At 36.2% G+C, this 16,422-nt stretch overlaps 2 protein-coding genes across 12 annotated transcripts in view; one reads left to right on the forward strand and one right to left on the reverse strand.

Annotated features, from left to right (window-relative positions):
- The window catches only part of LOC138306027 (trichohyalin-like), a 57,409-nt gene extending 44,677 nt beyond the window's left edge, over window positions 1-12,732 (forward strand). For all 3 annotated transcript variants that reach the window (XM_069246343.1, XM_069246344.1, XM_069246345.1), the window contains 8 exons: window positions 1,800-1,907; window positions 2,567-2,803; window positions 3,240-3,335; window positions 4,291-5,627; window positions 7,092-7,299; window positions 8,769-8,844; window positions 9,610-9,760; window positions 10,157-12,732. In XM_069246343.1, coding sequence (XP_069102444.1) covers window positions 1,800-1,907; window positions 2,567-2,803; window positions 3,240-3,335; window positions 4,291-5,627; window positions 7,092-7,299; window positions 8,769-8,844; window positions 9,610-9,760; window positions 10,157-11,405 — 3,462 coding nt within the window. In that variant the 3' untranslated portion in view covers window positions 11,406-12,732. The remainder of the gene's footprint in view (window positions 1-1,799; window positions 1,908-2,566; window positions 2,804-3,239; window positions 3,336-4,290; window positions 5,628-7,091; window positions 7,300-8,768; window positions 8,845-9,609; window positions 9,761-10,156) is intronic.
- A 128-nt stretch (window positions 12,733-12,860) lies between these two features.
- The window catches only part of LOC138306028 (hydroxysteroid 11-beta-dehydrogenase 1-like protein), a 78,343-nt gene continuing 74,781 nt past the window's right edge, over window positions 12,861-16,422 (reverse strand). For all 9 annotated transcript variants that reach the window (XM_069246353.1, XM_069246347.1, XM_069246350.1 and 6 more), the window contains one exon: window positions 12,861-16,139. In XM_069246353.1, coding sequence (XP_069102454.1) covers window positions 15,907-16,139 — 233 coding nt within the window. In that variant the 3' untranslated portion in view covers window positions 12,861-15,906. The remainder of the gene's footprint in view (window positions 16,140-16,422) is intronic.

The raw sequence follows: 16,422 nt of genomic DNA on the forward strand, positions 1-16,422 counted from the left end.
CAGGGTACTCATATTTGGCCTGTAGCATGCTGGGATGAAGGGCTACAAAAGTTGTGAAAATTAATGACCTTGGCGTACTGTCAAGGTCACCGGGGGTCAAATAGGCTAAAATCTTTGAACAACTTCTTGTAACTAACCGAAAGGTCCAGGGTACTCATATTGTACTCATATTTGGTCTGTAGCATGCTGGGATGAAGGGCTACAAAAGTTGTGAAAATAAATGACCTTGACCTACTTTCAAGGTCACAGAGGTCAAATTGGCTAAAATCTTGAATGACTTCTTCTAACTAACCAAAAGGTCCAGGGTACTCATATTTGGCCTGTAGCATGCTGGGATGAAGGGCTACAAAAGCTGTGAAACTTAATGACCTTGACGCATTTTCAAGGTCACCGGGGGTCAAATAGGCTAAAATCTTTGAATGACTTCTTCTAACTAACCGAAAGATCCATGGTACTCAAATTTGGCATGTAGCATGCTGGGATGAAGGGCTACAAAAATTGTGAAAATTAATGACCTTGACGTACTGTCAAGGTCACCGGGGGTCAAATAGGCTAAAATCTTTGAACGACTTCTTCTAACTAACCGAAAGGTCAAGGGTACTCATATTTGGTCTGTAGCATGCTGGGATGAAGGGCTACCAAAGTTGTGAAAATTAATGACCTTGACGTTCTTTCAAGGTTATAGGGGTCAAATAGGCTAAATTCTTTGAACGATTTTTGTTAACTAACCCAAAAGTCCAGGATACTCTGCTGGTGGCATGCTGGGATGAAGGGTTACCATAGTTATAAAAATGAATGACCTTGATCTTCTTTCAAGGTCACAGGGGTTAATTAAGCTAAAATCTTTTAACTACACCTTTTAATTAGCGGAAAGGTCAAGGGTATTCATATTTAGTCAGTAGCATGCTGAGATAAAGGGCTATCAAAGTTGTGGAAATGAATGACCTTGACCTACTTTCAAGGTCACGAGAGTCAAATACTGTATTCCAAAATCTTGAATTTTGAACTTCTTCTCAATTTCTACCAGTGTGATTAAGCTGAAACCTGCATGAAATGATCCTGACATGGTTCCGACCAAGTGTTGTTATATATTATGTCGATCCAAGATGGCTACCACAGATGATCCAAGATGGCTGCCACAGATTCCATCTTGAAAACACATTTTGAACTTCTTCTCAAGTTCTACCAGTGCAATTTAACTGAAACTTGAAACATGAAATGCGGCTGAAGCTCTGGTTGATCCCAGATTGAACATGGCTACCATGACACCATATCTAATTATTTTCCTATACAGCTATTGCCAAGATAGTCAGATGACCGTTAAGGCCCTTGGGCCTCTTGTTGAAATATAGTGAATGATTATACTTCAAATAATTTGAAGCCTTAGAATATTATTTAAAATTAACATGTATGTTCCCTTTTGGTCGAACAGAATTTTAATTGGGAGAAACTAAGCAGTCAACAAACTGTCGGTTTCAATTTCGACAGTTTAAATTTGTTATACTGTATATTTCAGACAATTATCACATATGTGTTGTTTTGGATGTTGATGTTTAGGTCTTCATTGTTTTCAAATTATTCACTTCAATGCAAATAGTGTTGACCAAGCCCCAAGATTATGAAGCAGTCCTCTTAAGTTTAGACTTAGCCAATCACAGATGACATAACAAGAAGTTACGTCATTTTTGATTGGCTTAGCTCAAAACGTTTCATAATCTTGGGGCTAAGATGACTAAAATTTGTAGACATCTTTCTCTACTTTTCTTTAATAACTATGAATAAAATACTCTGTATTTCAGGTATCATTGGCGTTAGAAGAGGCGAAAACAGACTGGAGTCGGGAAAAGGATCTGGAATTGTCAGCCAATATTACTTCTTCCGAACTCTCCAACAGTGTCCTAAAGGAGGTAAGTTAACTTTAATTAGCGGTAATTGGACCCATGCACCATTTATGATAAAGTTAAAAAAAAAAATGAAAAGGTACACTCGAAGGTGGTACCATTGTTCCCCTCCTTTTCAGATCCGAAGGGAATGAAAAAGGAATGAAAATATTTGGCTCATATATTTTGCCTACTGAAAGGGAACCAGGAGATTAATACTTCACCTTTTCTTACCGGGACCTCTTGTTATGGACTCACTTTATTTGATATAATGTTACCCTGGTCTATCACATTCCATCATGTCCTGTTCAGGGGCCGCAGTCGCCAAATTGTTAACATATTAACATAGCCCTCCACCTCTGGGTTGCGACTTTGAATCCCATTTGAGGCAGGTACTGACTGCTGGTCTGTGTTTTTTCGTCAATGAACAAACCTGGCACGTCCTTTAATGACCTTGACTGCTAATAGGACGTTAAAATAATCAATCATCCTGTCCTACTTTGGTACATGAAGGTCATACAGACATTTATATTTAGACCCTTAAGCAGAATTTTAATTTTGTTGATACAGAAAATCTCTAGTTTATTAATGATATATCAGAATTGACATTGAGAATTTATCAGAAATGGCGTTGAGACATCTTGAGTCATGAATGACACTAACATTGTATTGATTTCTGTGTACAGGAGATGGAAGTTCTGAAGACCCAGATCAGTCGGCTTCAGCAAGAAACAAAACAAAAAGAGGACGTCTGGCAGACAGAACGAACGGAACTGACGCGTCTCAAGGACATGGAGCGAAAGCGGGCATTGGAGGAAATTCAAGACCAGTGCGAAAAAGATTACAAAAAATTTACATCAGAACATCATGACACCCTGACCCAGGCCCTGCGAGCTGCTCGGGAACAACATACACGAGAAAAAGTATGGCCCCTATTCTGTATTTGTTTGTTAGTAACAGACTCTTTATGACAAACAGTCAAACCTACCATAGCGACCACCTCTGTATAAAGACCACCTGCTTAATTAGATCATTTTTATTTGTGTTTTAGGAGAGTTTTATATACAGTAACTGCATTTCTTATTTTCTGTTGTGTATAAAGATCACTTGCTTTGTAAGACTTTTTCTTCTTTGTACTTTGCTTTAATTTCTATACGGGGTTAAATGTATTTCTTAATGATCTGTAAAGTCCACCTGCTGAACAAAGACTATGTTTGGGGCCAAATGGCAAATTTCAACACAATTTGACCTGTGTAATGCGAACACCTCACTATAACGACCATTTTTTCTTCCGACCTTATGGAGGTCTTTATAGACAGGTATGACTGTATGTCTTATGTTCTGTGTCCTTTATTGTAGACTGACCTTGAGAGACGCTATGTTGAGGAGATCGAGTCCCTGAAGCTGAAGGAGTCTCGTCTTCAGGAACAAGTACATGGCCTTGGATTAGAGGAGGTAAGTGGCTTAGAGATGTTGTCACCTTTATTCTGTATTTGCTCATTACTAGAGTTATCTGTCCTTGCGGGTAGGTATTGATTGTGACATCTGTGTTTGTGAGCGTAACGTCATACTTTTTAGAGAAAAACGGTGAAAATTGCATTTAAAATAATGACGTCACAATCAATTACCTACCCGCAAGGGAGCTAACACTGTAATGTACAAAGATTGAATAGCTGTCATATGAGTGGATAAGGTGTCCAAAAACTCTTCTCTAGCCCTTCACATTAAAGGGCCGCTACCTTTCTGGATAAATATTAAGGTTTCTTGGAAACAAAAATAACATAAGAAAATAGATTTTGATGGTAAGATTACAAAACTTGATAAGAGTGAATATTTGATTTACTGTGAAGATTTTGCTATTTTACAGCATGGCACAGTGATAGTCACTTAACGTGCGGTATTTAGAACCTCATACTTAAGATGAACCGCACTATGAAAATTAACTTTTTATTTGTTTTCTTTAAATTGATGAGAAGGTGATTATAAGTATAGAAATAATGATACACTAATATTAAACTTTTGTGACTCTACAAAAAATATTGATCTTGATTTGCATTCCCATTTTAGAAATTAAAACTGTTTCAGGAAGATAGTGGGCCTTTAATATATTGGATGCAACTGTTACAGTATACTACAATTGTGGCAACCTTATTGACATTTTCATGTACAAAGACTGCAATTTATTTTATCTGATTTTGTCTATTAAAACTATTTTGCCTGTATTTCACTATTGGTTTAAATTTGCCCTTGAAATACACAAATAACTGCGCCCAAAAAAATTCAAAATTCAAAATGTGTCACATTGATTTATCAACATGAAAGCCTTACACCTGATTCAGCTAGAACAGGTATCAAATAATCCATTGTTTAGGTTGTGTGTGTTATCTCAGTATATGTCTGTCTATTTCAGCCCACGCATCAGCGAGTTATGGACAAAGAACGTGACATGTTTGAACAAGAAAAATGGCGCTTGCAACAGGAAGTTGAGGAAAGAGATGCATTATTGGAAAAAGCTGACTATCATCTTTCGCAGGAAGTAGACAAGTTAAGATCGGAACTTGAGTCAGCTTATCAACGGAGGTTAGAAGCTGAGACTGCTAGTCTTAAACAGAAGTTTGAACTCGAGTCAAATCGCCCAGAGCGGGAGAAAGTGACAGATAAAATATCTGTGTTAGAAACTGAAAATAAAAAACTTAAAGACGAAAATAACAAAATTCGTAAAGAAAACCAAGGTCTTGTGGTGGAAGTGGAAACTATCAAAAGTGAAAACCAGAAGACCTTAGTAGCTCTACATGCCCTTAAAACTGATAAGGAAATTGGTATGGAAGAAAATAAAAGTGTTAAGGTCGAAGTTCAAAAGGTCAAAGCTCAAATGTTTGAGGAAACTAAGAGGTATGTGAAGGAGGTACAGGAGCTGAAAGTTAAGATCGCTGAGCAATCGAAAGTGGTGAAGGAATATCAGGCCAAAGCAGAGGAATTGGCTTCGGCAAAGGTTGTCTGCTCAACCCTGGAAACGAGAAATGAATCGCTCATGACAGAGAAACAGTCTCTCATGGCAGAGAGAGAGAAATTACTATCTGAGCTGGACAGTGTAAAATCGGAAAATGAAGATTTAAGTAAACTGAAGTTTGAGATAGAAAAGCTTCATATTGAGGCAGAAGTGTTCACTAAGCTTCGGGCTGAGGTGGAACGGTTGGAGACTGAAAACGAACAGATCGGTCATCTCAGGGCGAACGTGGAGAAACTTGAAGGCGAGAATGCAGGTATGAACAAACTGAGGGCAAAGGTGGCGAGATTGGAGGCAGAAACGGACAACATGAGTCAACTTAAGGTTGAGGTGGCCCGTCTCCAGGCGGAAAATTCAAACATCACTGCCCTAAAGGCCGAGATGGATCGTCTTCAATCTGAGGTGGAGGAGGCCGGCAAACTAAGGTCAGAAGTTCAAAGGTTAGAAAAGGAAAACCAAAACCTCTCTGATCTGGAAGCAGAGATAGACCGTCTGACCTCAGAAGTTGAGAATGTAGGCAAGCTGAGGTCAGAGGTCGAAAGGTTACAGGCAGAGATGTCAAGGCATCAGGAAAAGGTCACAAAGGTTGAAGGTGAGAAAAGTCGGCTGGTGGAAAATATCCGAGACATGGAATCGGCGTATCGCCGGGACATGGTCAGTCAGAAACAGCGACAGGAAGATACTAACAACAGATTGCGGCAGGCTGAAAAACATCTGGTAGATGCCAAACAACACTACAGGTATGATGTGATAAATTTAATTCATTTACTCCCCCAATATGCATTTGGACTCTTCCAGAACAAAGACTGGAACAGTTCATTATATAATTAAAGGTTCACAAAGTTAATTTATCACCTCCTCATGGTGGAAATAATCCTAGTTTGTAGATGTGTCTAATTTATTTTGGAACAAGTTGACCCCCTATCCTTTTTCAGAGTTATGCCCCTTTGTTTCAAAATTATCATATGCTTTCTATTAAACTACTGGATTGATTTCAATGAAACTTGGTGATTTTTTTTGGCATCATCACACCTAAGCATTTTTGTTTTCACAGTGATTTAATTTCACGATCATGACTGGAATTAAAGAGTTACTAAGTTAATTGACCACCTCCACTAGATGGAAATAATCCTGATCAGCGTAGATATGTGTAATTTCTAACAGAACAAATTACTATGCCACCCGCTGTGCTTTTTTCAGAGTTAAGTAATGCCCCTATGTTTTTAAGTGATTGACTGGCTTACATTCAATTACTGGTACTGGATGGGTTTCTTTGAACTTGGTAGCCATAATCCTTATACAGTATAGACGTTCCTTATCTCGATCAAATTCACTTATTTCCTCTCTAAGTTAGCCCTAACTCATCCTTTGTCTTACAAATGGAGGTTTCATTGAAGGGACAATTCATTGTAAGAGTACATTAAAATTTGCACATATTTTGGAAACAAACCAGTTTTTATAGAAATAACATGAGTTGATTTAACTGTTATATGCCAGAAAAGTTCAGTGTGGTGAAATGTATGAGAAATGTTCAAAATCGCTTACTGTCTGCCATTACATATCGTAGTCGGATGTCTTGTATGCTGAACTCTGGCCTTTGCTAGTAAAGTAAAGAATTTTTTGTCTAGAACTACACAAATAGTTCTTCCAGTGGTGTGTTTACCTTATAAGATGTATGTTCTTGTCTAAAAATAGTTTCACCAACTCCTTAGTAGTTATATATTGCATTTGTTTAAGGTGTGTGACTTTAGCTCAGGTATGATTACAGTGTACATGTTGTACCTGCTTAATCGTGTTGATCAACAATTTGGAATTTCAACGGTATCAATCAAAATACTTAACAATGTCATGGAATTCATCAGTATTTCTTGGTACATGTTTCATAAGAACTGCAGAACAATACATTTATGTCATATTTTGCTTCGTGGTTATGTAACAGAATTAGCCTCACTGAATTGTCCCTTTAACTACGAATGAAATACATATAGCTTGGCTGCACCTTTTTCAGTATCTTTCAAAAATATAGTCCATATCATGGCATGAGTATGTTATATTTACATACATCAAACTTTCTGCCAACATTGATAAATTACAACTTATTCTAGAATATAACAAAGTACTATTGACATAAAAAAAACTTAATCATATTGTTTCTGTTGTATCTTTCTATTCTAATTATGCCACCGTATTTTCATGTAATTTAGGTCTCAAATAGACAAGCTGAAGAAGTCGCTGGAGACGGAAAACAATATGGCCATGGAAACGATGAAGGGGAAAATGGTGGAGATGCAGAAGGCACATCTGGTAGCGCTGGACACTATGAAGAAACAATTCAGGGCGGAAATGGAAGGAATGAGGGACAAAGTGAAGGACGAACGACAGCAGAAGGATCTCAGCTCCATTGAAGTACAGGTAATTTATACTTAGAAGTACAGGTAGTTTATGCTTAGAAGTACAGGTAATTCATACTTAGAAGTACAGTAATTATACTTAGAAGTACAGGTAATTTATACTTAGAAGTACAGGTAATTCATACTTAGAAGTACAGGTAATTTATACTTAGAAGTACAGGTAATTTATACTTAGAAGTACAGGTAGTTTATACTTTGAAGTACAGGTAGTTTATACTTAGAAGTACAGGTAATTTATACTTTGAAGTACAGGTAGTTTATACGTAAAAGTACAGGTAATTTATACTTAGAAGTACAGGTAATTTATACTTTGAAGTACAGGTAGTTTATACGTAAAAGTACAGGTAATTTATATTTAGAAGTACAGATAATTCATACTTAGAAGTACAGGTAATTTATACTTAGAAGTACAGGTAATTTATACTTTGAAGTACAGGTAATTTATACTTTGAAGTACAGGTAATTTATACTTTGAAGTACAAGTAATTTTTACTTTGAAGTACAGGTAGTTTTTACTTTGAAGTACAGGTAGTTTATACTTTGAAGTACAGGTAGTTTATACTTTGAAGTACAGGTAGTTTATACGTAAAAGTACAGGTAATTTATATTTAGAAGTACAGGTAATTCATACTTAGAAGTACAGGTAATTTATACTTTGAAGTACAGGTAGTTTATACGTAAAAGTACAGGTAATTTATATTTAGAAGTACGGAAAATTCATACTTAGAAGTACAGGTAATTTATACTTTGAAGTACAGGTAGTTTATGCTTAGAAGTACAGTTAATTTATAATTAGAAGTACAGGTAATTTATACATATAAGTACAGGTGATTTATACATAGAAGTACAGTTAATTTATACAGAGAAGTACAGATAGTTTATACATAGAAGTACAGATAATTTATACTTAGATGTACAGGTAATTTTTACATAGAAGTACAGGTAATATATACTTAGAAGTACAGGTAATTTATTCATAGGGAAGTATTAGATAATTTATACATTGAATGCATAATGGAATCTTACTTGGGTCTGTGAAGTGGACAGGGATATCTCAACCCAAGTGAAAGATTTTGGCCGGTCAACCCGAGGCTTGACGGCCAAAATTTTTCACATGATCTATATTAATGACGTCACGTTATTGTCTAGCGCATGTGAGCTGTCTTACGTCCCCCTGTGTAAGATAGAGATATCTTTTCCCTAGCAACCACAGGATATCCCTGTGAAGTATGGGAGAATAATCTATATCTTATATAGTTATTTTTCATAGAGATTTGGCAGACTAACTTTTTTGATACCTCAGTCTACAATTTGAGTAAGAAATAAGCCAGAAAAACATTTAATTATCAAGAGATGGTTTTTCATCATTCTTACAAAAATCAGAAATTTTTGTGGAATGTCTCGTATATTATCACTTAATAAGATAGAATGTTTGTTATCATCAATTTTAGTATTGTGTTTGATTGACAGACGGATTCGGAGGACGATGAGCAAGGCGTTATGGAACTACGGGAGCAGTATCTGGACACTGTTAACAAGATCAAAGGTAGGCACCATTACTTAGGGGCTCATAGAACAAAATTTTGACTTTTATCCTTTGATAAAATCATTAAACAAAGTAAGCAATAGATCTTTTGGTAAAAGAAATCAATAAAAAAATTCAGTTTTCATATTTTCTGTCTGAATTTAATTCAAGGTTAATGACATTTAGGCCTAGAAAGGGGGTAGGGGAGCTTATAGTAATGAAGCTGCTTATTGGGTTGAATACGGTATGTTGAGGAAAGAGACAGATATTTTCTCTCCAGAATAGCAAATTATCAGTAAAGGATTTTTCCGATAATCTTCTCTTCAGTGTTAGATACTGTTGACATGTTACCTGGATATCTTTTCTATCTAGAGGGGCGTAGACTGATACTGTCTCTATACACAATTGGTCTTTATCATCTGATCTGTCTTTTAAAATTAAGGGGAGATAACCTAGCTTGATTATTTGGATGTCATTTGAGGAGTTATACTAATGCTGCCTACATTTGATCAAAGTACTGAAAGTACTAAGACTAATGCTGCCTACATTTGATCAAAGTACTGAAAGTACTAAGACTAATGCTGCCTACATATAATTAAAGTACTATAAGTACAGAGACTGATGCGAATCAAAGTACTGAAAGTACTGGAGTGGTTAGATAAAAAAAAATCCTTATTAATTCTCAACAGTAGGTAGCTGTTGATGAGAGATATTGCAAATGGGAACTATTTGATTTTGTTTTAATTGATAGATTTAGCCAGTCTCATCTTTCCTCCTCTGTTGTAGATGACGTCATGCGTCACATCACGGAGACCAATATGCGAGCAGCGGAAACTGTACGATGTGAGATGGCTCAAGAACGTAATACTACACTCACCGAACTGAAACGTATCTACATGGAAAATGTTCGCAAAATTTTACAAAACGAAATCATGGGGTAAGTAATTGTACAGTAAAATGTGAATTTTCTCTTATAGCCACTAGAATCTAAAACATTTAATTTTCATATGAAGATATTTACTGTGTAGCCAATTGTTTTCGTGGTGATAATTTCAATACCAAAAATACCAGCTATACAGTATATTGGTGTTGTTTTAACTTGTGACCAATTTTTTCCACCTCTGCTTTATTTTTCCCATGACTGAGATGGTGGTGGGCATGTATTGTAAAGGGTTACTCGGATTTTTTTTCTTTTTCTGACAGTCATCTATGTAATATTGTTCTCTAAACATGATACAATGTAGCTATGGAAGTTTTGTCTGTGCCAAAGATTCATCTTAACACAATTATAACCATTTTTGATAAAAGGAAATATCATTTTTTGTTTTTTCAGTGCTAATATTGAAGCTAAGCTGGCTGATATTGAGCAGGCTCTAGACGTCATTTCCTTTGATAAGCCAATGTCAAGGTCAGTGAGCCCTGGGTCGTCAAGGTCATCCACCCCCATCCCAACTAGAGATATCGAGGGGTCACAGGGATCAGGGGTCATGAATGGGTTATACGGTAACGGTGGCTCAGATAAAAGGATGTCCAGGAACATACAAACAGATCGTTACAATGGTTACAGTTCAACAGCTCCTACAAAAGATGTGTATGGCAGTGAACGAGGTGAAGGTCGTAACAACCGAGCGACGACTGAGAGGAGTGAACACCTTCCACACAATGGCCGGTCATCACAACGTCCCCAGAGTGGACGTTCTACAGATCACCATGGTAACGGCTCGATGCTGCCACCAAAAATCAGAGTTCCTCGTAGCCAGGCTAAAGAGGTCAAGTTTAGTCGGTCAGTTGAGGAACGTCACAGCAGAACGAAAAGTTTACCAGGGTCTCGTCTAAACAGTAAGGACAAACTGGTCAGCTTCCGTACCATATCACCTATATCATCTAGTGATAACTCGGATGCAGAAACATTTATCACGACACGGCGTCGACACAAAGACCATAGTGACCACCAAAAAAATGAACTGCCAAGTAGATTTTTAACTCCGTCGAATGAACCCAGACTGTCGTCCCAGTCGAACTCGTCATTTGTGGCGGTTGACCCACGTCCCCAGAATGCATCGCTCCAGAGTGTGTCATTATATAAAACAGTATCGGAGCCAGAGCTAGGCACCGACCAGCCACGAACAGACTACCGTTTCAGTAACTATAAATATACGTCCTTAAGGGACGGTCTCGCCAAGTACCGCTCGCCCTCCCCCACCAAAGACAGCACTAGTGCCTCCCACGATGACCTTCGTGTCTATAACGACCCAGAGCCTGATGTTTTAGACCGCAAGGCCTACAGTATAGATGTTGGTCTCGATACATTAGGTCTGGACCGCACGTCACCACGGAAGTTTAATCCCTCCCCTGAACGTCTAAGCAGCAGCAGCAGTCGAGACGCTGGCGAGTCACCTGTCAACACTCCTAGGCGAGGTCAAAGGGTCACAGAGAAAAGGTCACAGAGTTCAGGTCCACGTAGTCGAGAGGTGACTAAATCGGCACCATGGGATATTGAAAAACGTTACTATAGTTACAGATACCAACAACCTGTGAAGCATCTCGTAGAGAAATACCAAGGCTTGAGCACAAACGACTGATTGGCCCGAGAGCTCTGTTAAGATACAAAATTTTAATATATTTATTGAATCTTTTAAAAGATCTGAGCATTAATGTCTTCCCTTTCACAGAAATCTCGGCCAGCTTTACCTCTAGTTAATTATAAATTCGGTATCCATTAGTGTAGAGTGAGTGATCATTGAATCAAAACGTTGACATAATAAATCAAATTAAAAATGCAGGACTTTTCTATATTCGGGGCCAGTGATTGATCCTGAACTTTCTATTGGTTACATCCGGTCATCTTTTCGCAAATCCTTTTGTTGGTGCTCCACCTCTTATAATACTTGTGGCGGGTTCTTCATTTATAAGGTCACAGGTCAACATGTGTCAGGTAGCTATATATCCTGTTCCAATCTTAGGTCACAGTGACCTACATTTCGACCAACATCAAAGTGAAAGTTTACACTTACTTCTCAACCTGTGTTAAAATGTATTTCATGGAGAAACAATTAGCAAAACATGTTTCCTTTATCAAAGTTGATCAATTTGGTTTGATCTGAAATCAGTGGAAAGAATGAGAAGTGCCTGCATTGTAAACTTTAGACTTGTTTAGTGTAGAAATACCAGAGTAGTTCCTACATAATCACTAGTTACTATCCGTAGAAGTACTTCTAGAGTTTTACATCAATCAATGTATTTAGGTACATGTCAGTTGATGTGTTAAACCATTCTGAATCGGAACACAATTGTAAACTCGGTAAATACATCCGAGACATTATCTGTGATATATACATAGAATCTGTTTGTTATTGAAGTTTGGTCTTTTCTCAGCCATATTTGTTCTGATATGAATTATAATAGTAAATCTGTTTACTCTGTGAATTAGGACTGTTTATAACTAAAATGATAGCACGGGTTTAACGTCTTGCCTTAGAGATGAATTATGAAGTCAATGTAAGATTTCTGTGTTGTTTCATACTGTGTGATTATCATGTTGAGCGGTGCAGCATTTCTATTGTGTGTGAGAGTAAATCTGGTGCAGAATTTCTAAATACTTAAGGACAACACATCCCAAGGTCAGTACTGGAGTTATCTCCCTTTAAAATTTCAAAGCATTCCTGTATTTTCATTATTGAAAAGTTATTACAGCGCAACATTCTGATCTTGATAATAATTTAATACTGTAAATCAGGGATTCTACAGTAACTGCTGAGAGAAATGGCAAATTTTGGATGTTATCAGAGAAAAAAAGAATATTTCCGTCCATTTACATGTATGATTTTTATTTGTAAATTATTTATTTGTATATCCTGTATGATAATGTCTTCTAGCGATAGACATCGAAATAAAACTGTATACATGGAACTATGTTCTTGTTTTTATAACTTCACAAACAGAGATTTCAGTTGTAGGTGAAATATGTTCTGCACAAGAATGGAGTGTACAGACCTGTTAGGATCTTCAACATTTACAACAAAGAATTCGTAATGACCTTTATAAATGAATAAATTACGTTTTATTTGCATTCACAATTTAAAACATTTTAAAACATACATGAGATGGACTAATTTAAATGAGTATTGCTTTAATTGATATAAGGTATAAAAAGACCCCTGTTTATAAATACTGGAGAGTGATCTGTTCTGTAAATAGAAAAGTCCAAAGATCTAACTAACAATTACAAATGGGACAAAATCAAACGGAATCACAGTACCATATTCGCCATAATTGATACCTCTCTTGATACAGGCAGTCTTCCTTTTCCTGGGGTATAGAATTGTAAACTAAACTTTATCTATTTACAACAAGAAATACTTTGTTTAATATTGATAAGTTAGTTCATAATACGAACCTTCATTTTTTTGTCCAAAACTTTAAAGTGAACAGTCGGGCAAGAATGGCTAAAGTCGGTAAAAATGGTGTGAATGTATCCAGTATACTTTCTTATGAAATGAAAAAAATAAAATCTCTCGTCAAAATCTGTCTGCGTACGAAGAAATTAATTTAAAGTATGTAAATTCTAAAACATCCTCCCGGCTCACTATGTCCTTGGTTACATTTCCACGCAGCCTCGCCTTCAATGCTTTCAACTTTTCTTTACTTTAATGGTCAGAACTGGGAAACTAAGCAGAACTTTACCGACATATTAATATGTGAGAACTTTTGGAAGGCCAATGAACGCATTTAGACTGGTTTTTCTTTGCCCGACTATTCACTTTAAAAAGATGTTGTCAGCTATTCGGTCTTTGCATATTGCAGAGTTATCTCCCATGCGGGTAGATATCGATTGTTACTTCATTATTTTGTGAACGCAATTCACGTTGTTTTCTCCGAAAAGTATGACGTTAAGCTCGTAAACACGTGACGTCACAATCAATACCTACCCGCAAGGGCAGATAACTCTGTAATATGCAAATACAGAAAAGTGCTCCCTGTTAACTTATTTATACGTTATGAGGTACATGTACCCTTGGCACCAGGCGAATATGTTACAACATTTAGACCATGAAACTATATATATATATATACCCTGATCACAACTAACAATCTATTATAACAAAATCTAACTTTACAATAAAATATTTAACAAAACAACATTTTTATCTGCTATTTCTAAAATACAGTTGAACCTACGTATCCCAAACAGAAACGTATTGGAGCTATTAGTTATTAATGCAGAAACATTAACAGAAAAAGAATGAGTTGTAAGTAAATTTTGGCCAAACCCCGTGAAATTGGTTTGAATTAAGTTATTCCCTCCTTAAGACTCACTTGACCTCATCTGGTTCAAAGGCCAGAAGAGTTCATTTTGAATTTACAGGGGTGAATCCGCTAAAATTAGTTTGTGATACTAAGGTTCAGAGACGATAACGCGTTTAGTAGTCCTGTATAAAATGACTTGACGTATTCATAATGACATGAAAAATTGTCATACATTTTCAGCAGTTTCTTTATATTCCAAATAATAGAAATAATCAGGAGTACATAACATTAACATACAGAAAAAAAGTTAAAGATGCTCCACAGCCAACAGAGTATAAATGGTATTCATCATTAGAACAATAATTGGTGTTTAATCGTGTATATATATGTCTAGTTAACACAAAAAATAATATAAAATAATTTGTTTTGCATTTGGTGCATGCGTAATCAGTACTTCATTCCATATAGGATATAGTGCCACAGAGTTTTTTCGGGATGCAATTAATTATTTTTCATATTTTTAACTTGAAGTGAAATTAGAAGCTCAAACTTGTCAAAGGTGGTAATAGTGTAAAGTAAGTAACTTTTGTATCTGAAGAAAAAGACTAAATCGTCTCCTTCTGTTTTTGATAGTGAAAAAATACCATTTGTCGGCGGTGGAGCATCTTTAACACTAATATCCTGATAAAGATGCTGTTTCTGCTCAACGGACTAAATTAATTTTTAAAAATATTAATAATCTTACAAATACTGATTATTTGCTGTCTTCAGAAAAAATAGCAGGCTCTTGTCACGTGTGCTTCAATTCGCCTTTGCCTGAGGAGTCATTCTAGGATACTGTGGCAAAGGAAAATCCTGAAAAGTTCCTGATGAAATACAACCGACCTACATGCAACACTTTGAAACTGCTATAATTAATTTCTGTTTGTTTTCATAGTAAATCCAACTCTCCGATTGGCAGATTCTTTTTCTACATATACTATGAAGAAAAAATCCGAGAACGGTGCGAAAATTTGACGTAATCATGATGTAACAATAAAGCCATCAACGTCTTGTATTGATTTAGAAAAGATAATTCATTGGAAAATCAAAAGAATCGTACGTTTGAACGTACTTTATGTTATCAAGTAGTCTGAAAAATTAGTTATAAGCATTGATGTAACTATTTTTTAACTTCATAGGGTTATGAAATAAATTTTGTTTGCAAACTTTTGTGAGAATCCGCTATGCGGATTCACACCGGTTGCAAACAAAATTTCTTTCATACCCCTATGAAGTTAAAAAATAGTAACATTAATGCTTAAATAATAGCTAGATATATGGACCACAAATGTCGAACAACTTTAGTACTCAACCAACATCACCCAGAGGTGGAGGACCAGTGGCAGACATCACACACATTAACCATTCTGTTACTACTTCTCCACAAAATGTCGAACATCTAATGTCTTGACCTCAATGACCCTTTACATATGACATCAGGGCCCAGTTGTTCAAAATGTGATTAGGCTAAACGACAATTTTAAGATTTTAAGATAAAATAATTTGTGGTAATACCAATTTTACAAAATTTTATAAGAATGTTAAGAACTCCATTATTTACTGACTTGCTGAGTTTAGTGAATATATAAACACAAATTCTGCAGTAAATGAGAAATGAAAATTTCACTAATCATTTGATTAAGCTAATCATGCTTTGAACAACCGGGCCCAGAATTATTTTTTTTTTACAAATCATTTCAACATAACATCATATTTATATAACAGTACCGTATAAAGAATATTTAAACAATGGATTGCACGGTATGAGGAAACAACAAATATTAACACCAGATGCTAGGAGTTGAGTTGGTACACCTGTCGGAAGAACAGCTCGACTGTCTGTGGTATAATGTCCCTGAGAACTGTCACTAACTTCATTGAGAAAAAGGGGAAGTGTAATTCCCTAACTCCCGTAGCTCCGCCTTTTATCACCGCCAGGGCTGCGTCGGAAGGATCCTCCGGCGGAACACTTTTCAGTAAAAAGTCTTGTTTAAAATTTTCCAATTCACGTACAGCATTCTCTGTACCTGTAAGGAAAATAATACCCTTGTTTTCACATTTTTACAGTACAGATTATTTTAATTTTACAGAAGTTAAAATACTTAAATGTATGCATCATGGGATAAGTTGTACTTTTACTGAAAGAGAATTTACAATTACCAGTGTCCCCACTCTTTATGAGTGCCCACACCTCACCCTCTCTTCAGTGGGTCAGGATTTTTTTTTTTTTTTTTTTTTTTTCAAGTGTCTTTCACTCTAAAGTAATGGACAGAACCGGAGTCTGAGATCTAAATCCTGACTTAAATTTTT

The sequence above is a fragment of the Argopecten irradians genome, chromosome 13 (genome assembly GCF_041381155.1).
Source record: "Argopecten irradians isolate NY chromosome 13, Ai_NY, whole genome shotgun sequence".
NCBI lineage: Eukaryota > Metazoa > Mollusca > Bivalvia > Pectinida > Pectinidae > Argopecten > Argopecten irradians.